This window comes from Erythrolamprus reginae, chromosome 1 (genome assembly GCF_031021105.1).
Source record: "Erythrolamprus reginae isolate rEryReg1 chromosome 1, rEryReg1.hap1, whole genome shotgun sequence".
NCBI lineage: Eukaryota > Metazoa > Chordata > Lepidosauria > Squamata > Dipsadidae > Erythrolamprus > Erythrolamprus reginae.
In genome coordinates this window covers 26,732,246-26,747,990 of record NC_091950.1, presented here as the reverse complement: position 1 = coordinate 26,747,990, position 15,745 = coordinate 26,732,246, and the positions used below count along the sequence as shown (strand labels likewise).

General features: G+C 40.1%; 1 protein-coding gene across 7 annotated transcripts in view; it reads right to left on the bottom strand.

Moving 5' to 3' along the window:
* The window catches only part of MYO9B (myosin IXB), a 116,963-nt gene that overhangs the window by 44,620 nt on the left and 56,598 nt on the right, over positions 1–15,745 (bottom strand). For 4 of the 7 annotated variants that reach the window (XM_070747783.1, XM_070747740.1, XM_070747792.1 and 1 more), the window contains exons 14-19: positions 15,249–15,324; positions 10,479–10,592; positions 8,485–8,524; positions 6,830–6,952; positions 2,462–2,542; positions 1,160–1,270 (exon numbers count right to left, since the gene is read on the bottom strand). In XM_070747783.1, the coding sequence (XP_070603884.1) occupies positions 1,160–1,270; positions 2,462–2,542; positions 6,830–6,952; positions 8,485–8,524; positions 10,479–10,592; positions 15,249–15,324 (545 nt within the window). Of the gene's footprint in view, positions 1–1,159; positions 1,271–2,461; positions 2,543–6,829; positions 6,953–8,484; positions 8,525–10,478; positions 10,593–13,543; positions 13,634–15,248; positions 15,325–15,745 lie in introns of all 7 variants that reach the window. The other 3 variants (XM_070747748.1, XM_070747766.1, XM_070747774.1) reach the window with 2 other exon arrangements.

The window sequence follows — 15,745 nt, the reverse complement described above, 5'->3', positions numbered from 1 at the left end:
GGATGCCCCTCCTCCGGACTTCTGTTGCCAGCGAAGCGCCCGTTTTTGCGCTGCTGGGATTCCCCTGAGGCTCCCCTCCATGGGAAACACCACCTATGGACTTCTGTGTTTTTGCGATGCTGCAGGGAAATCCCAGCAGTGCAAAAACGGGCGCTTCGCTGGCAACGGAAGTCCGGAGGAGGGGTTTGCCAGCGAAGCACCCATTTTTGCACTGCTGGGATTCCCCTGCAGCATCACAAAAACACGGAAGTCCGGAGGTGGGGTTTCCCATGGATGGGAGCCTCAGGGAAATCCTAGCAGCGCAAAAACGGGCACTTCGGCTGGCAAAAGGAGTGAGTTTTGGGCTTGCACGCATTAATCGCTTTCCCATTGATTCCTATGGGAAATATTGTTTCGTCTTACAAACTTTTCACCTTACAAACCTCATCCCGGAACCAATTAACTTCGTAAGACGAGGTATCACTGTACTTTGAATACAAACAACTGCAGCATTTCCAGGAACAAGTTTAAAGAAAGAGATTTTCTTGCTTTTTATCCCAAGGTGCTTTTTTTCAAGAGGCAAATGGATTTTTCTGGGGTTCTGGTTGTTTTTTTGAAGACATTTCACTTTCCATCCAGGAATTCTCTACAGGTCTGACTGAATGGTGGGGAATTCTCCACCTCCAGTCAGAGCTGGAGAAGCTTCTTGGATGAGAAGTGAAACGTCTTCAAAGAAAAACCAGAAAAGTCCAGTTGCCTCTTGAAAAAAGCACTTCTGGGACCGCCATGACTGAGCATCTCCATAGACATTAGTCTTGTTTTCTCTTTCCTTTTTTCCTTTCTGAGGCTCTGAACTGTGAGTCAGGATAGACAACAGGCAAAAGGAGGAGAAAGAGGAGGAATCTGACCCTGGTTTAAGGCAGCATCCTGGTTGTCTTCTGATAAGTAGACCTCATCTAACCTTAACCTTTAGGTTGAAAAAGCTTAATGTACTTGGAGAAAAGTCTATGGCAAATGATTTAATTCATGATACTGGCTCATTTCCAAATGATTCCTCCCATAAGGGAAGAATGGATTATTTCTCTGAAGGAAAATAGTAGGAATTCTGAGGATGGTTTTGATCAATGAAGTGGCTTTTCTTGGACTAAAGAAAGAAGGCAGATCCGGAGTGCAAAAGTACCTGGAAGTTGAATTTAGCACTGTAGCCTGATTGTCGGATTCTCACTGTTTCCAGCATTCCTGTATATCTCAGTTGCTGAAGTACCAGCCGTTCATCAAAGAATAATTCCCTCTGGAAAAATGAAACAGGAAGAAATAGAAGATCAAGAGCAATGCAGCTGGCCTTCCCTATTATAAACCAGAATCTCTCTTCTCAGAAATGGAGTGACTCTTGTCTGTTGCTTTCTTTTATTTTTTTAAAGACAATGACCATTCTTTATTTAGCTCTTTCAGGAAAATAAATATTAGACAAATTGAAGAGGTTTAAACTCTTTTGATTGATTATGAAGGCGATTCTGAATATTTCAAACTAATTTTAATTAGATTGCTATGTAAATTAGAGAGCAATGCCACATTTCTCCAGTACTTTGCTCCAATGTTCCTTTTAAGAAAACGAATGCATTCATGAATATCTTTAGAAACATAGAAACATAGAAACATAGAAGACTGACGGCAGAAAAAGACCTCATGGTCCATCTAGTCTGCCCTTATACTATTTTCTGTATTTTATCTTAGGATGGCTCTATGTTTATCCCAGGCATGTTTAAATTCAGTTACTGTGGATTTACCAACCACGTCTGCTGGAAGTTTGTTCCAAGGATCTACTACTCTTTCAGTAAAATAATATTTTCTCATGTTGCCTTTCTTTTTCATAAATATGCTAAACGTTTATCCATGAAAATTGATGGGGGGGGGAGCATTAATTAAAACAACAAAAAGACTGCTTCAATTACCTCCCAAGCATATTTTAGAAACATACATAGATGATTGATGGCAGAAAAAGACCTCATGCTCCATCTAGTCTGCCCTTATACTATTTCTTGTATTTTATCTCAGGATGGATATATGTTTATCCCAGGCATGTTTAAATGTTCTTTCTCAAAATTATACATTTATTCTAAAAAGTATTCTGAAATAATAAAAAATGTAAAATTTTCAATGTACATACCCCCCCCCCCGAGAACATCAATTTCGCACAACCTTAAAAGATCTATAAAAGGTTGTAAGAATGTTTTCTACAGGGAAATACCCTATAAGAATGCAAGCGCAAGCCAGTTAGCTTTTTAGTTTTTACAGTTAAGAATACAATGTTTAGTTTAATTTTTTTTAATGAAAACTAAACAAATTGAGATTGGCAGAAATTATATAGAGGCAACTGGCTAAACAAGAATGTAGGACTCCCTATATGTTACCAATTTTAGCATAAGACCTTTATGCAGAAACTACCTCTGGCAAGACCCAGAACCCAAAGGTGTCCACCTACCTTCTCCGAATTGGAACGGATGCAGCGGATAAAGAAGGGCTCAGCTTTCCCCAAAGTTTCTAGAAGTTTGTTCAAAGATGCCTGAAACGAGTCACACAACAGGAATTTATCAGCTAAGCTTAGGGGAAGAACCATAAAGGCCAGTATTTATTTATTTTTATTTATTAATCAGATTTGTATGCCGCCCCTCTCAGCAGACTCGGAGCGGCTCCCAGCAATAATAATACAATGTAAACAAATCTAATATTTAAGTTAATTTAAAACCCCAATTTAGAAACCAATCATACATACTAACATACCATGCATAAATTTTATAAGCCTAGGGGGAGGGAAAGTCTCAATTCCCCCATGCCTGACGACAGAGGTGGGTTTTAAGGAGCTTACGAAAGGCTAGGAGGGTGGGGGCAACTCTGATCTCTGGGGGGAGTTGGTTCCAAAGGGCCGGGGCCACCACAGAGAAGGCTCTTCCCCTGGGTCCCGCCAGACGGCATTGTTTAGTTGACGGGACCCGGAGAAGGCCAACTCTGTGGGACCTGGGATTCGTGCGGCAGAAGGCGGTCCCGGAGATATTCTGGTCCGGTGCCATGAAGGGCTTTATAGGTCATAACCAACACTTTGAATTGTGACCGGAAACTGATGGGCAAGCAATGCAGACTGCGGAGTGTTGGTGTGACATGGGCGTATTTAGGGAAGCCCAGTGATAACGAACCTACGGCACGGGTGCCACAGGTGGCACACAGAGCCATATCAGCTGGCACACGAGCCATTGTCCTAACTCAGTTCCAATATGCATGTGTGCACTGGCCAGCTGATTTTTGGCTCACAGAGAAGCTCTGGGAGGGTGTTTTCAGCTTCTGGAGGGCCTCCGGGGAGGATGGGGAAGGGCGTTTTTGCAGGGAAGCATCTGGAGCTTGGGGAGGGAAGTTGGGAAACAGGCCTCCAAAGGGCTTCCGTGGGGACAGGGAGGCATTGAATTATGGATATGGGCACTTGCGCATGCACAATAGCGCATGCACACACGCTTTTGGCACCCAAGCAAAAAAAAAAAAGGTTCCCCATCACTGATATAGGTCATCTATCTTTCCGAGCTGTATTAATTATATCTTCCTTCTATTTTCCAAACGAATAGGAGGTATTAGAAATACTATCATATGACAGTAAGGTTATGTTGCACTATGCATTACAAAACATTGTACAACACACTTTGCTTGGTTAAGCAATGGGTTCAAATTTTCTGGACATGTATAATTCAGTGAAACATAAACTAACCAAACAAGCTGGGTTAGCCCAACATAGCGATCTACCAAGATGACAAAATGACATCGAATGAAATGAAGGATACGTTTAGTGCACTGTGCAAATGCTGATATTTAGGCAAGCGTTTAGACTGCTAATTCTTCACGCAATCAGCTTTAGATATTACACTGGACAAAAACAGCTCACAAAATTGACAAGTGAGGATACTAACAATATATCAGTATGCTTCGCCTAATAATTCAGGCCGTAAGAATTTTATGAGGGCAAGTGGGATTGGGGCCATCCTACTCTCAGTGGGCAAGCCCTTTCACGAGACGGAACGGTTTGCTTCCTTGGTTTATTTATTTATTGGATTTGTATGCCGCCCCTCTCCGTAGACTCGGGGCGGCTAACAACAGTAGTAAAAACAGCACATAGCAATACAATATTAAAACAGTTAAAAACCCTTATTTTAAAACCAAACATACATACAGACATACCATGCATAAAATTGTAAAGGCCTAGGGGGAAAGAATATCTCAATTCCCCATGTCTGGCGGCAGAGGTGGGTTTTAAGAACCTTACGAAAGGCAAGGAGGGTGGGGGCAATTCTAATCTCTGGGGGGAGTTGGTTCCAGAGGGCCGGGGCCGCCACAGAGAAGACTCTTCACCTGGGTCACGCCAAGTGACACTGTTTAGTTGACGGGACCTGGAGAAGACCCACTCTGTGGGACCTAACTGGTCGCTGGGATTCGTGCAACAGAAGGCAGTCCCTGAGATAATCTGGTCCGGACTATGAAGGGCTTTATAGGTCATAACCAACACTTTGAATTGTGACCGGAAACTGATCGGCAACCAATGCAGACTGCGGAGTGTTGGTGTAACATGGGCATATTTGGGAAAGCCCATGATTGCTCTCGAAGCTGCATTCTGCACGACCTGAAGTTTCCGAACACTTTTCAAAGGTAGCCCCATGTATAGAGCATTACAGTAGTCGAGCCTCGAGGTGATGAGGGCATGAGCGACTGTGAGCAGTGACTCCTGGTCCAAATAGGGCCGCAACTGGTGCACCACGCGAACCTGGGCAAACTCCCTCCTCGCCACAGCCGAAAGATGTTTCTCTAATGTGAGCTGTGGATCGAGGAGGACGCCCAAGTTGCGGACCCTCTCTGAGGGGGTCAACAATTACCCCCCCAGGGTGATGGACGTTCAGGTTCTCCACAATATTTCCAGAGCCTTCATTTTGTGAAAGAAAGAGACATAAGAGCCTCCATTGAATGATTACAAAGTAAAAAGAAAAAAAAGTATATGTTTGACAATAAGCTTGATTTCGTGTTGGAAACTATGTATTGTTTTTAACTTTGTGTTGGAGAAAAAAAAATATTTATGATTAATATTCTGACCACATAAGCTGCCTTACGGGCTTCCCATTCTTTGGAATGCCTCTCTCTAGTGATATGGACACACAAATGGAAGCCATTCAGTTTGAGCTTGTTTGGTTTCAGTGTGGCATATTTAATTCCATCGTCACGCACCCAGAGTCCCTTAAGGTGGAATAGACTTGAACATTGGGAAGGATATCTTTGAAAGATTTGTCAAGAAGAATGTGACTTTCACCTCTAAAATTCTACCATCCCTTTGCCCGAAGAAGAAAAAAAAACTTATTTATTTATTTTATTCTTTGTCCAATATACAATACATATGAAAGAGAATAGACATTAAGTAATATATATAATGATAGAAAGTAAGAAAGAAGAGAAGTAGGAGGAAAGGAGAGAAAATGTATGATACATGAGATAAGGAAAGAAGATTGGACAGGGGACGATAGGCACATCAGTGCACTTATGTACGCCCCTTACTGGTCTCTTACGAACCTGGAGAGGTCAATCGTGGAGAGTCTTAGGGAGAAATGTTGGGGGCTGGGGGCTGACACCACTGAGTCTGGCAATGAGTTCCACACTTCGACAACTCGATTGTTAAAGTCATATTTTTTACAGTCAAGTTTGGAGCAGTTGATGTTAAGTTTGAATCTGTTGCGTGTTCTTGTGTTGTTGCTGTTGAAGCTGAAGTAGTCGTTGACCGGAAGGACGTTGAAACATATGATCTTGTGGGCAATATTTAAATCGTGTTTTAGGCGCCGCAGCTCTAAGCTTTCAAGATCCAGGATAGTTAGTCTGTTTTCGTAAGGTATTCTGTTTCGAGTGAAGGAGTGAAGGGCTCTTCTGGTGAAGTACCTTTGGACGTTTTCGAGAGTGTTGATGTCTGAGATGTGGTGTGGGTTCCAGACAGATGAGCTGTATTCGAGAATGGGTCTGGCATAGGTTTTGTAGGCTCTAGTCAGTAGTGAGAGATTGCCAGAGCAGAAGCTACGTAGGATCAGGTTTATTTTATTTATTTATTTATTTATTTATTCATTCATTCATTCATTCATTCATTCATTCATTCATTCATTCATTCATTCATTCATTATTTAGATTTGTATGCCGCCCCTCTCCGCAGACTAACAGGTTAACAACTCTGGAAGCCTTCTTGGCGATATTAAAAGAATTATCCTTCTGATCTGAAAAACAATTGGTACTACTCTGTGGGATCCTGACCAGTGTGTTGCTCATATTAGTTAGTCCTCATGGTGAGACAGAGGGCCATTTGTTCTCATATGAATGAGGTCCATGAGAAGACCAACAGATTTAGGATCAGGAATCTATTGCCATTCCCAGTTCAATTGATTCATTCTCCTTACAGAAGAAAGCATGACGCCTATTGCCATAGGTTTCAGCACTGGGTGCATTTGTACAAAGAGACCCCTTTTCCAGTTTTGCTTGAAATGCAGAGTTAAGAGAAATGAAAGAAAGCACAGAGGAAGGGAAAAGGTTGACCAGAAGAGAAAATAACTGAGGATCTGCTCCGTATTCCATGCAAAAGAACGAAGCACTATTGCTGAAAACAATGAAGAGAAACTGAGAAGATATACACCATATTTTCCTCTGCTGCCACCCCCTGCAAAAATTCCTACAAGACCAAATATAACACCTGCACAGATCCCAACCCTTTGTGTGGCACCGATTATGAAAAACATTAAACAAAAGGGAGGCAGCTGTGGTCATTCTCTACTACTGCAATGAGTTCTCTTACCTGGAATTGAGCGCTGATGCTCGGCGGCTTCTTCTTCTTATGCAAATGCAGGAGGGATTTTGTAGTTCGGTCATGCAACGTCATGCTCATGATGAGTTTCAAAGACTTTGAGTCCAGTAAATTCTGCAGCCAAGGATTTATTTATTAGAAACATAGAAACATAGAAGACTGATGGCAGAAAAAGACCTCATGGTCCATCTAGTCTGCCCTTATACTATTTCCTGTATTTTATCTTACGATGGATCTATGTTTATCCCAGGCATGTTTAAATTCAGTTACTGTGGATTTACCAACCACGTCTGCTGGAAGTTTGTTCCAAGGATCTACTACTCTTTCAGTAAAATAATATTTTCTCATGTTGCCTTTGATCATTCCCCCAACTAACTTCAGATTGTGTCCCCTTGTTCTTGTGTTCACTTTCCTATTAAAAACACTTCCCTCCTGGACCTTATTTAACCCTTTAACATATTTAAATGTTTCGATCATGTCCCCCCTTTTCCTTCTGTCCTCCAGACTATACAGATTGAGTTCATGAAGTCTTTCCTGATACGTTTTATGCTTAAGACCTTCCACCATTCTTGTAGCCCGTCTTTGGACCCGTTCAATTTTGTCAATATCTTTTTGTAGGTGAGGTCTCCAGAACTGAACACAGTACTATTTATTTGTTTGTTTGTTTATTCATTCATTCATTTGATTAATTTATATGCCGCCCGTCTCGTTATCAAGTGACTCTGGGCAGTTAAACTAATATTTATTTGTTTGTTTGGACTTATATGCCACAGTTATAATTACAATCCCATGAAAGCAGACACGATAACTCCAGCTTTGAAACTACACCATTTGGTGGGATGAGTGTATTAAATTATGGTTCATTTAGGCCAGTGATGGCAAACCTATGGCACGGGTGCCACAGCTGGCAGGCAGAGCCACATCTGCCAGCACATGAGCTGTTGCCCTCGCTCAACTCTAGGATGCTTGTGCGTGCTGACCAGCTGATTTTAGCCTTGCGCCAAGGATCTGGGAGGGCGTTTTCACCCTCCCCAGGCTCCAAAAAAACCTCTGGCGCCTGGGGAGGGCAAAAAACAGGCCTTACCTGCCCACTGGAAGTTGGGGAATGGGGGTGCGGGAGTGTCATGCGCAAATGCACAGGGGGTGGGGCAGCATGGGGGTGTCACGGGCAGATGTGCAGGTGGCAGGGGGCATTGAATTATGGGTGTGGGCACTTGTGTATACTTAATAGTGTGTGCATGTCTGCTTTTTGGCACCCAAAGAAAAAAAGGTTCGCCATCACTGATTTAGGATTTATTTTGTTACCCACCATTGAAATGGAAACAAATAGGAAATTATGAAGAAGAGTTAAGACCTCCAAACATTTATGGACTTCATCGGAACATTTAATGTAGGTTCCATGAATATAACCAATAATTTTATTTTCATTTTATATTAAAACAGAGATTCACATGTGTCGGAGATGCACTCAGCATTTCCCCAAATATAGTGGTATCCGGTGCACATCTAATGTGTAATTTACTGTTGCACGTTTTTAGCAGAATTCACATAATGTGCACATGCTTTGCAAAATGTAAAATAACTGACTCCAAAAAGGCTCCCCTACCACCGCATATATTGGAACCATAAAACATAAGGAAGCTCACCTTTGGGATGATCTGCTTTTGTTTAATACCTCTGTTCTTCCTGTTAAAATATTAGAAATCATTGGAGTGATAAAGTATTGTTAAACATGCAATTCGGTTAGTTCAGCAAAGCCACACCTTTCAAATTAAACCAAGCAAAGCAGACAAGAACAAAGTGATGGCTAAGCAGTTCTAAAGAGAGGGTGGAACTGAGCTACAATGGCAATACTGATGTGAGACATAAAATCTTTTCCAGTTAATTCTATGCTGCCAACCCCGGAGATTTTTTTTGCCAAACACTGAGGGTGGGCTAATGGGGGATGGGGAGAGGAGTCAGCCTTAAAAAGAAGCACAAAGCCATGGATGAGTGTTTCACAACTTGGCCGCTTAAAGATGTGTCGACTGGTTGGCTGTGGAATTCTGGGAGCTGAAGTCCACACCTCTTCAACTGGCCAAGGTTGAGAAACACTGAATTAGCTTATCTTGTGACAGAGCAGGACTCCGAATTCTTTCATGAATCTAAAAAAAAAAAAGGCTTTAAATGTAGAGTTTAAATTTTAAAATCAAAGGATTTTTTAAAAGGTATCCTTCAAAATAACGGCTCCTACCAAATAATCTCTGATATCAACAAAAGCTGACACTTGAACAAAACAGGAGATGTAGGGACTATCTTCTATTTAAATATATCTCATATATAAGTTTCAAAGGAGACCATTTGGATAATTTGTATTTAAAAACAATTGCAAGAGGTTCTCGATAACAGTTTTCCAAGTTGAAGCTGTTCAACCCCTGGCATTCTAGATGAAAATAATAATAATAATAATAATAACAACAGATTTCGGAAGGGACCTTGGAGGGCTTCTAGTCCAACTCCCTGCTTAGGCAGGAAACCCCACACTACTTCAGACAGAATAATCTTCCTAAATAATCCAAAATAATCTTCCAAAAACTGAGAAAACTACTGGCAGATGAACAGTCTGACTAAAAACAAGGAAGCTCCGTGTCTTCTGTCTGCCTAAATTCAGAGGACATTTCGTGAAATCATCCACCACTAGGCTAGTGTGAAGCTGTCTTTTGGGAACCACAGAAAAATAACAGCCCCAGCTCTGCCTCTAGCCTTGGGAATGAAGAACTAAAAGAAATAAGAGGGATGCCATTTAAACAAAAGGATTAAACCTCTTTTTCTGTGCCTTATAATTTGCCTGAAAAAAAATCACTCGATGCAAAAGGTTATAAATTTTTAAAATAAAAAAATGGTATGAAACAATGACAAGAATTTAACTAAATTGTGATAAGAAATTTCTTCTTTAAAATCACAATGCAAAGAGGCCCCCGTTTAGCAACTGATCCATTTAGTGACCATTCACAGTTATCTAAAACAACGATGAAAAAATAACTTTGGTCATCAATCCTTGCACTTACAACCTCCACAGGTCTGTAAAGCAAAGGAAAGCTCAAGTTGTTTCACTTAATAACCGCTTCACTTAATGAAAAAGTTGCTGGTTCCTTGTGTTTGTTAAATGAGGACTACCCATGTAGGACTCAGAAAAATAAGGTTTACACTTGGATAGATCCAAAATCTGAAATAGAAAAAAACTGAATATTCTTCTGCAACATAGAAAAGACCTTTTTTGTCTTTTTCTGAAACACGATTAAAAGAATCCATGTTTTTCAGGCTCTCCAGGTTGGAGATTCCTGGGGAAGGGTTATGTTTTAAGTCAAGGCCTGCCTGCCTTTCAATACACACATGCCGAAAGCCAGAATATTGAGTTTTTGTGTGTAGCAACTAAGAAATCTACCATAGCGCTTCTGCATTTCCTGCACATGAAATAGAGCCAAATTCTTCAAGACTAAAAGAAACTCAGCAGTTTCCACAAAATGAGAGCTTGAGACTTATACACATTTGCTTATGCACGCTGCACCATAAGACTCTGCAAAGCCAGAAAAAAAACCCCCTGAGCTCCCCCCCCCCCCATTTCCACCTGCCCCACAACATCCTTTTTCCACAAACTCACAGGAAATGGCAACGGGGTTGCTGGTACCGGCTGAGTGACTGCAGGAGCCTGCGGGGATCTTCACCCTGCCATGGCAGGCCCTTTATACTCCTAACTATTTGCTCATGCAGGTCCCTAAGACACGATGGACACACACCCAAAACAAGGCAGACGAGACACGTGAACACACATAAAGAGAGAAGTGTGAAAGAGAAGCACCAGGAATTAAACAAAGGAGTCTCGATCCCACTGTTGTCCGATGTGCTCTGAAAAAGGCGAACGAGAGGTTTTTCTCCTGAGCTGACCTCAACTTAAAACTTGCTCCTCTTGAATATAGAATAAGGATGAATACCCTTAATTTGTAGATTTGGTAACATGTGATAGAATGCGACAAAGATTGCTATTTTGGAGATGTCTGCAAAGCGGTTCACATTTTGGACTGTGGGAAATGATTTTGTCAGTTTCAATGAAGTAGTAGTAGTAGTAGTAGTAGTAGTAGTAATAATAATAATAATAATAATAATAATAATAATAATAATAATAATAGAAACATAGAAGACTGACGGCAGAAAAAGACCTCATGGTCCATCTAGTCTGCCCTTATACTATTTCCTGTATTTTATCTTAGGATGGATATATGTTTATCCCAGGCATGTTTAAATTCAGTTACTGTGGATTTACCAACCACATCTGCTGGAAGTTTGTTCCAAGGATCTACTACTCTTTCAGTAAAATAATATTTTCTCATGTTGCCTTTGATCTTTCCCCCAACTAACTTCAGATTGTGTCCCCTTGTTCTTGTGTTCACTTTCCTATGAAAAAGACTTCCCTCCTGAACCTTATTTAACCCTTTAACATATTTAAGTGTTTCAATAATGTCCCCCCTTTTCCTTCTGTCCTCCAGACTATACAGATTGAGTTCATTAAGTCTTTTCTGATACGTTTTATGCTTAAGACCTTCCACCATTCTTGTAGCCCGTCTTTGGACCTATTCAATTTTGTCAATATCTTTTTGTAGGTGAGGTCTCCAGAACTGAACACAGTATTCCAAATGTGGTCTCACCAGTGCTCTATATAAGGGGATCACAATCTCCCTCTTCCTGCTTGTTATACATCTAGCTATGCAGCCAAGCATCCTACTTGCTTTTCCTACCGCCCGACCACACTGCTCACCCATTTTGAGACTGTCAGAAATCATTACCCCTAAATCCTTCTCTTCTGAAATTTTTGCTAACACAGAACTGCCAATGCAATACTCAGATTGAGGATTCTTTTTCCCCAAGTGCATTATTTTACATTTGGAAACATTAAACTGCAGTTTATTTATTTATTTATTTGATTTTTATGCCGCCCTTCTCCTTAGACTCAGGGCGGCTTACAAGTTAGCAATAGCACTTTTTAACAGAGCCAGCCTATTGCCCCCACAATCCGGGTCCTCATTTTACCCACCTCGGAAGGATGGAAGGCTGAGTCAACCTTGAGCCGGTGATGAACTTTGAACCGCTGACCAAGTTTCCATTGCTTTGACCATTTATCTAGTAAAGCTAAATCATTTTTTTATTATTATTATTATTATTATTATTATTATTATTATTATTATTATTATTATTAATTAAATTTGTATGTCGCCCCTCTCTGAGAACTCAGGACATTCATAGCAGGCCATTTGCCCAGCTATCAATGTATTTTAAATCAGAGACTATGCCAAATAAGATTGGGTGTCAACCTTCAGTTAAATAAATATTGATTTGGTGATTTATTTATTCACTTGGCATGGTATTTTTAGACGTGTTTTATGATCCATTGGTTGAAAGGTGCATGAATTTCCCTACACAGTATATATCCCAGAAATAAAAATACCCTCCTTGATTAAACTGTGAATATTGAAATATCTATTTTCCAGATATTGTTCTGTACCAGAAAAAAAAAAATCAGGTTTAATTCAGGTTTCTAGTTTTCTAATGCACATGTTCTCTGAGTAAGATTGCACATCAATTATGCTCCATGTTTAGTTCCCACAGTAAGCCTGAAAAGTGCCCCAATAAATGAGTGATTATCAGCCTTCCGACCATGCAGCATGCTTGTGGACAGCTTTATTCAACATAAAAACTTACCTTTGCCCCTCTCCAGAGAGGCAGAAATTAATAACAAAGAAAACCAAGGGGAAAAAAGAAAGAGAAAAAAAGGTGACAGAAGTGTAAAAAAAAAAGGTCATTCCTGGGCAGAGGAACACTCTTCATTCTTCTGAAACACACTTCCTTCTACTCCTTATTGAGTGGCCCCGTTCCTCCTCTACGTATTTTAAATTTAAGGTAAGATGATAGCATTCCACTTCAGCGTTTAAAAAAAGGAACGCAGGTAGTCCTTGACCTACAACAGTTAATTAAGTGATTGTGTAAAATTACAAAGGCATTGGGGGGGGGGGGAAAGTGATTTGTGACCATTTTTTCACCACTGCAGCCTTCTCTGTGGTCACGTGGTCCAAATTCAGATGCTTAGCAAATGACTCATACTTATGACGGTTGCGGTGTTCCCATCATGTGATCACCTTTTGCAACCTTCTGACAAGTAAAGTCAATGGAGGAAGCCAGATTCACTTAACAGGAAATAGTATAAGAATAGAATAGAATAGAATAGAATTTTTATTGGCCATGTGTGATTGGACACACAAGGAATTTGTCTTGGGCAGACTAGATGGACCATGAGGTCTTTTTCTGCCGTCAGTCTTCTATGTTTCTATGCTTCTAATGGTGGGGATTTGCTTAGGAACGGTGGCCAGAAATATGATTAAAACAGGGCAAAACCGACTTAACAAATGTCTCACTCAGGAACGGAAATCTGGAGCTCAATTGTGGTCGTAAGTCAAGGAACTACCCGTATGCTCCATTATATCTGCGGTATTTCGAGTCGCCTAAGAACCATCCCAACGGTGAGTTTCAGTGACTTCCGGAATGAAGTTGGAGAAGACGACTTTTTAAAAATCCCTGGTTTTTTTCTGAACCAGGTCCTCTCTCAGGTCTGTCTGCCCAGGATTCGTGCTTCCCTTGCCAGAGTGGCAAACGCCTCCTCCACCTTCACCCACTTACTTCTTGCTTTCATATGAAGCAATGATGTCTTCGAAAGCGTTTATATCAAAATCCTCAGAGCAATCAAATGAGAAATCAAGTACTGAACAGCTGCAAAAAGGGGGACATGCAATGATGCTCAATCAACCAAGTAATAAAGGAGGCAGAAAGGCAAACGCTTGAGGACAACCCATGTTTTATCTTCTTATAAGCCTCCCACCCCAAAGGGAAAAAAGAAGAAGAAGCAACTTTGCTTTTGTATGCCAGGGACCAGATGAACATCACCAGGAAAGTCACAGCATATCAAAAGGAAATAAAAGTAAAATATAAAAAAGATAGAATGGAATAGTATACAGTGTTCCCTCGATTTTCGAGGGTTCAAACTTCGCGAATAGCCTATATCACGGTTTTTCAAAAAATATTAATTAAAAAAAACTTTGCGGTTTTCCCCCCATACCACGGTTTTCCCCCACCCAAACTAATAATTTTTGCAAATAAATAACAAAAAAAATAATTCTTCTGAATAAATAATTATGTTTATAAATATCAGGATCACTAAGTGTCTTATTCAATGGTGAGTACCAGTAATAATGGTGAGTAAATGGTTGTTAAGGGAATGGGAAATGGTAATTTAGGGGTTTAAAGTGTTAAGGGAAGGCTTGTGATACTGTCCATAGCCAAAAATGGTGTATTTACTTCCGCATCTCTACTTTGCGGAAATTCGACTTTCGCGGGCGGTCTCGGAACGCATCCCCCGTGGAAATCGAGGGAACACTGTATAGTATAATCAACTTAGAAGTGTATATTTTCTCTTTTTTCTGATTTACTAATACTTTGTTTCTTCCTTTTCTCTTTGTATAAGTACATAATTTTTTAAAAGATAAAGAAATTCAATTAATAGGTTTTATATTAAAAATATAGAGTTAAATTCAATAAGAATGTAATTTACACGTGTGGCATTTCTGTATTGATCCAATAACTGTTAGGGTTTTTTATATTTCTGTATTCGTTAGACTTCTACGGAAAGCGGAGCGATGGTAGCTCCTTAAATGTTTAATGTTGTATGACTTTGTCTTTTTTGAAAAACAATAAAAATATTTTATTAAGGAAATAAAAGTATCAAGAAGACTCAATTAACGTTCCCTTGTGTTTGTAGAATTTGGTATCCCATGACTACAAACTTTAACTGATGAATTTATAGGTGTGTCTTTTTAATAGTGTAAAACATTAAGAGGAAAAAAAACCACATGTGAATTCAAAGCCTTTACTGTACAATATACTGGAATTAATTTCTCTCTTTAAACTACAGAGGCCAACTGTGTAGGATTTAGGTAGGATTACTGAAATAAGAAGCTCTGAAAATGGGAAAGGAAAGAAAGGAAAATTTGTCAAAAAACTAGTAGCAAAGATGCCAAGTTACTTTTGCAACACACTGATTTCCTTATCATACTGAATTCCTCATAAGAACTCTTCAATCCCTTGTGAGAATCAGAGAATCTTTTATCGTTTACCGTCTCTCTCTTCATGTTTTTTTCCAGAGGGACTGCAAATTTATCTTTAGTTCTGTATAAGTTAAACAGCAAAACAAACATCTAGGGGCTGTTTAGGTAAATCAAAAAACAAGATCAGAAACCAGTGCGGTACAAGGGATCGTCCTTTGTCAAAAGAAACCGGGACAAGCATAGAAATGTAACAATAATAAAACCCAATTCAATGGGTTTCTTACCGATAAAATCTTTCATTTGGGGTGTTGCTCTGTTGCAGTTCCCCAAGTGGGATCCTGGGTCCATGGCGTATTACCCCTACGGGAAAGGTGGGGAAATCCATATTGGCATAACCTCCATAGCTTTTGCCAGCTTTCACCAACAATGTTACTTTTTTTATCAATGGGATTCTTTGAGCAGTGGTCTTGACCTAGATCCCACATGTATGAAAGCTGATTCTGAATCTTTTAGAGCTTAAAAGACTGGCACCGGGATTACTGCATATTAAATAACTTAAAATGGTGCCTAGTCATTCCTCAGTTCTTGAGGCTGATTCAGCAAAATCTAAAACCCAAAAGCCAGCAAAATCATGAAGCGGAAACAGAATAATGGGAATAGCCAGGTGATCATTTGAACAGGTCGCAGGTAAAATAAGCAGCTTTTTTATATAATAGTGAATAAGCAGTAAGATGTTTGCATGGCTGGTTTGTATATTAAATGCCTTAAAAAAAAAAAAGGA